Raw genomic sequence first — 5,493 nt, 5'->3', positions numbered from 1 at the left:
AGGGCTGAGCCGGGGGGTGCAAAGCGCCGAGCGCCCCGGGGGGGGGGGGGGGTGCTCCCACAAGGGGCTGGGGGATGCAGCGGGGCGGGGGGGCGCGGGGCCCCCCGGTTGCCGCTGGCGCCGGCTGCCCCGGGCTCGGGGGTCCCGGCAGCTCCTCGCCGGGTCTCCCCGGTTCCCCCCCGCCCCGTCCTGCGGTCCCGGGGCAGAACCTCTCCCGAGGGCTGGTGGCTGGAAAGGACCCGTGTGCGGGACCGGGGGTGCTCGGCGCTGTATGGCCCCCCCCGGCGGGGCGGGCCGGGGGCGGGGAGCCCCGGGGAGGCCCGGGCGGAGGATCCCGCCCACCGGCCCCGCCGCCGCCGCCGGCTCCGGGCCCGCCGCGCTGCGCGGGGCGCGGCCGCTCCGGCCCGGGGCGCGGGGCCGCTCCGCCGCCGCGGGGCTGCGCACGGCAGGTGAGTCCGCACCGGGACCCCCCCGGCGCCGGGAGCGGGCAGGGCGGGAGGTGGAAGAGGGCGGGGGGGGGTCCCGGCAGCGCCGCGCCGAGCTGAGCTTCCCCCGGGGAAGCACCGGGGCTTCCCTCGCCCGCAACGCCCCCGGTGCCGAGCGGAGCCGGCGCTGGAGCGGGGCCGGGGGGAACCCCGGGCATCCCCGGCTGCGCTGGGCGGGGGGCTGGGGACCCCCGTGTCCTGCCGTGGGCTGAGGACCCCGGCGTTGTGGCGGGGGGCTGGTTGTGCTCGTCCTTGCTGCGGTGCGTGGTCCAGAGCACCGTGGCTGGTGACCATCCGAGCCCACCGCGGGGCCCTGGAGAGCTGCAGCCCACCCGCGGGGATCCCCCGGCCCCTCGGGTCCCGTGGACAAAGCACTCCCTGTCCCGGGTCACCGGCTCCCGGCTCGGTCCAGTGGGTTTCCCGCAGTGCCCGGCTCTGCGGTCACCCCCGGGCAGTGGGTGGGTGGTCCCGAGGGGCAGCGTTTGCCCCAGGTTACTTCTGGCAGACTTGGGGGGCCGGTCCCCCTGCCACGCTGATGTGCCCGTGTGGGGCTGGGGTTCCTGGTGCCCTTCAGCTGCTCTGAGCCCTGATCCCCGCTCGGGGACCTTGAGGAGCCCGGGGGGGCCGGTGGCACATGGCTCAGCTCCGCGCTGGCGCAGCCTTGGGGTGTTTCGGCATTACCAGCAGTCAGGGTGCTCGTCCGGGCCGGGGTCCCGGCTGCGCTACCAGGGACACCCTTGGGTGGGCACGTCTGCCCCTCGCTGGGGAGCCCCAGCCAGCACCCAGAAGCGTGTTTGCCGGCGTCAGGGTGCTCCAGGGAGCCCGGGGGGTGGTGGCACCAGCAGGCAGGCTTTCCCAGGAGGTGCCCAGGTGGCACAGCACGGGGCTTTCTGCAGCACAGAGCTGTGCCTGACAGGGTGCCGCACGGTGCCCTTTCGTGTCGCTGTCTTGAATCCTGGGATGGTGGGGAGAGCTTTTGCGTCCTGCCTCAATGGCTCTGCCGTCATGGCTCTGCTGGGGACGGTCTGGGGCCCCTGGACACAGCGGGACCCACGGCTGGGAAAGCCGGGCAGCGCGCTCGCAGGGCTCGGACGTGGCCCTTATCTGCTGCCACCACCCTGGGAACTCGCTACACACTCAGCTCCAGTGAATTTCCTTTTTCTGTTTTCGTTTCTTTCCTGCTGACGTTTTTCCCCTCCGGAATAGAGGGCTGGATGGGGACCATGGTTACAGGGTGGTGTGGGCAGCTGGGCCCCGCGGCCAGGGTGGCACCAGGCAGGGGACAGCGGCATTCAGCCACCCGCCTGCGCCGGTCCCCTCGAAAAAGGAAAACCCAGCGTGTGTCTACGTGTGTCCAGGTGCTGCTGGGGAGCGGAGCCGGGGAGTGGGAACCTGCTCTGCCTCTGCCCACACGTGTTTTCCATCGCGTTCCCCGGGGGCTGCCTGCAGCGGCTGCTTGCCTGGAGCCAGGGCTCGCCTGTCGGCGCGTCCCACCAGCCGCCGCTGCAGGATGTATCGGCCTTCTGCGAGCGAGCGACCAAACCGCCGGTGACCTTGGCGGGGCGGGAGCTCACCCCTGCCTCTGGCTCAGCCTGAGCCGTCTCCGTTTGTTACAGCCCAGCTGCCGGCGCGCAGGAGACGTGCCTTCGCTCTGCTCCTCGGGGCCTGATCCTGCCGTGCCGGAGCCCTGAGCAAGGCGGCTGATGGTAGAGGATGGGGGGATGCGTGAGCCGTGCCGGCTGGCCCTGTCCCCGTCCCCGTCCCATGGCCAGGCTGCGCTGGGGCAGGCGTGATGCTCGCAGCTGGCACGGTGGTGGTTCTGCCCCTTGGCACCCCTGGTCTGACGCTGTCCCCTTGCTGTCTCCGTCTCAGATGCACCGAGTCCAGCTGAAACCACCGTGGGCAAGAGCTGCTGGGCCAGCGGCTGCATAGTAAAGCCAGCGCGGCACCATGCCTGCGGCAGAGCGGGTCCTCCTCCGCTCAGTGACCATGTGGCTGCTCCTGCAGAGCCTCCTCCTCCTCCTGACCTCCTGCCTCCGCTCGGCCACCGCGTTCCCCAAGGGCTGCTACCCCTCGGAAGAGGAGGGGCTGAAGACCTTCCGCTGCAGCAATGCTCGGCTGACTGAGGTCCCCAGAGACATCCCCAACGACACCAACAAGCTCTACCTGGACTCCAACCAAATCCCCTTCCTGCCCCGCGACGCCTTCCAGGACCTTCCGCTCCTTCTGGAGCTGGATCTGTCCCACAACGCCATCGCCAGCGTCGAGAGCGGGGCTTTCCGGGGCCTGGCAGAGCACCTGCACTCCCTGGACTTGTCTTCCAACAGGCTGGTGTCGGTCAGCAAAGATGCCTTTAGCAACCTGAAGGCCAAGGTCAACCTCTCCAACAACCCTTGGCTGTGTGACTGTCAGCTGCAGGAGCTGATCCGCACGGTGGACCTGGCGGCCGGTTCCTCGGGCGGCATCGTGTGCGACTCCTCCGCGCAGGAGGAACACATCGGCAAAGCTTTCCTGCAGGTGATCGCCGACACGGACTTCTGCAACGTGTACAAAAAGACCACGGACATCGCCATGCTGGTCACCATGTTCGGCTGGTTCGCCATGGTGATCTCCTACCTGGTCTACTACGTGCGGCAGAACCAGGAGGACGCCCGACGGCACCTGGAGTATCTCAAGTCCCTGCCCAGCAAGCAGCGGAGGTCGGAGGAGTCGTCCACCATCAGCACTGTGGTGTGAGGCACCGGCATCCTGCAGGACACGGGGACCGGCGGAGCCGGGGATCGGCCACTCCGCAGGTGTGCCATGGCTGCAGGAGCTGTCACGAGCCACCGTCATTGCACAGAAATAGTCACGGATTTGTTCTCCTCGGGGAAGCGGCATCTGGCAGCGGGAGCCGCGGCCGGCGAGTGCCAGGCTCTGGCACAGCGAGGGGCGAAGTGGCTGCGGCCGGGGGCGGTTATCGGCGATGGGCACAGAGCGGCCGCGGCATCTGCCCGCTGCCTGTGCGTTACGAAGGACCGGAGAGACCCCGAGCATCCCCCTGGCACGTGGCTGTTGCTCCGACCGACCCGGCCGTTCAGACTTCATTTAAAACTTTTATATTTCCTTTGCAGAGATCCCTTGGGGCATTAACAAAAATGAGCGTTTTAATCCCTCCCCGGCTTACCCTCGGCTGCCCGAGGGATGTTCCCGGCAGCGCCGGGCAGCCTGGGCCTGGCTCCCTGCCTGGACGGGCAGCGGGCAGGGCTGGGCCGCAGGGAGGAGCGGTACGGCCGCGAGGCCAGTGCCCTGCCGGGTTGCCGACCCCAGGAGGGTCACGGGCTCTGACCGCAGCCCGGCGGGAACCGAAGGATGGGGTGGGAGGTGGGGACACATTGGTTGGGAAAAGCAAGAGGCAGGGCTGGGGGTGCCCCACTCGTGCTGGACGGTGTCACCCCATTTCCCATCTCAGCCCCTGCCGCTCCCTGCTCCTCTCCCGGCACCCCCGGGGCCAGGCGGAGTGAGGGGCGTGGGGGTCCCTGATTGGAGACGGGGCGGCCGGTGGGAAACCCCAGCACTTTCCCCTTCAGAGCACAAAGTTTCTACAAGAAGCAAATGGGAAATGAGCTCTCCCTCGGGGCCGCCAAGGGACGCGGGTGCTGATGGAGGGGAACCGAGGGGTCCAGGCGGTGGGTCCAGCCCTGCCGGGATGTCGGGGGGAGCGGGTTTCCCCTCGGTGCTCCCCGGGGACCGCGCGGGTGGGGGTTTGCAGCCAGGTAGCACCCCTGAGCAGCCTGCTCCGATCTGCCGCTGGAGGAGAGCTCCTACCTCTCGCTCAAGGACTCAGACGGCTGCCGACCGGTCACTGTGACGGCAAGCGGGGATGGAGGGAGCCGCTGCGGCTCCTCCGCCCTCTCCCCACTCCCGCGCCACTGGCAGGAGCCTGAACCTCCCCTAAAATGCCCCAAAGTCCCTTTTTGACACTTCCAGCATTGGGCTGCAGGTTCCTGGTGTCGGTAGGTAGAGGTGAGGCCGGAGTGCCGGAGGTCAGCGCGGGTGGGGGTCCGTGCCCACCTTTGGGCACGCAGGGTCCAAGCGGCGACGCAGAGCAAAGCCAGAGCAGACCCAGACTCTTCCAACCGAGTGTCTGGCCCCTGAGAGAGCTGGTTTTGCTGGGTTTGCCCTTTTTTTTTAAACCAACTGAAGCTAAATTGCCTTAATTCACCAAGAGCACCAACCAAAGCTGCTTGAACATCCTCCGTGCCGGGCCAGACCCGGCTCTGGCTGCCCCGGCACAACGGGGGCTTATCGCCAGGTCCGGCCTCGGACACTGGTGCAGGCAGCGTATTTCAGCGCAGGCAGGGCTCCGTCCCCTCGCTGCTGCCCGTCCTCCCGCACCCCGGTGCCGGTGGGAGCCGTGGGACGGAGCTGGCCGGGAGCGGCGCCCGCGCCCTTCCACAAGTGCCTCATTTCCCAGCGCGGCCCAGGGGCTCGGCAACGCACAAGCACCTCAGTCCCAGCTCCAGTCCAGGCGTCCCCTGCGCCTGCAGCCCCACGGCAGCTCCCCCCCCACCCCCCCCCGGTAAAACCAACTGCAGAGAAAAGGGGCTGGGGGTAACCGGACCAAGCCACCGCGAGCGGCTGCACCGTGGCCCCAGGCGGCTGCTCTCGTGCCCGCGACGTGCGGGGACACCCGGGACCATCTGACCCAATGTGTTTTGTTTAAGGGACCTTTTACGTTCTTACTTTATACGACAATAAAGTTGGCTTTTACTTTGGAGCCCCGTGCCCGGCGTGTGCTGGTGTGTGCGTCCACGGGGGGCACGGGGTGCCGATCCCATGGCAGCTGCGGCTTTGGGCCGAGGCGGGTGGCATCCCCTCATGCCGGGGCCACTCCGGTCCTCGGTGACATCCTGGCCGCAAGGGAAGGACGAGGGGCACCCGCAACACTCGATGTCTTCCCAGAGCCACGTCCAGCTCTGCTGGGTGCTCCTGGGCTGGCGCTTTCAGAAACACGACACTCGGTCCC

General features: G+C 68.7%; 1 protein-coding gene across 1 annotated transcript; it reads left to right on the top strand.

Annotated features, from left to right (window-relative positions):
• Positions 1-336: 336 nt before the first annotated feature.
• Positions 337-5,244, top strand: LRRC3C (leucine rich repeat containing 3C). Its single transcript, XM_054801949.1, has 2 exons — positions 337-449; positions 2,358-5,244. Exon 2 carries the CDS (start codon positions 2,436-2,438, stop codon positions 3,219-3,221), a length of 786 nt encoding a protein of 261 aa, XP_054657924.1. The 5' UTR covers positions 337-449; positions 2,358-2,435; the 3' UTR covers positions 3,222-5,244.
• Positions 5,245-5,493: the final 249 nt, after the last annotated feature.

The sequence above is a fragment of the Grus americana genome, chromosome 22, assembly GCF_028858705.1.
Source record: "Grus americana isolate bGruAme1 chromosome 22, bGruAme1.mat, whole genome shotgun sequence".
In the NCBI taxonomy this organism is placed as follows: domain Eukaryota; kingdom Metazoa; phylum Chordata; class Aves; order Gruiformes; family Gruidae; genus Grus; species Grus americana.
Note: the sequence above shows the minus strand (reverse complement) of the source record. Positions and strands in the feature narration are given on the sequence as shown.

Excerpts from the sequence above, each read along its gene's own strand:
- LRRC3C (XM_054801949.1), top strand. The coding sequence starts at position 2,436 with ATGCCTGCGGCAGAGCGGGTCCTCCTCCGCTCAGTGACCATGTGGCTG.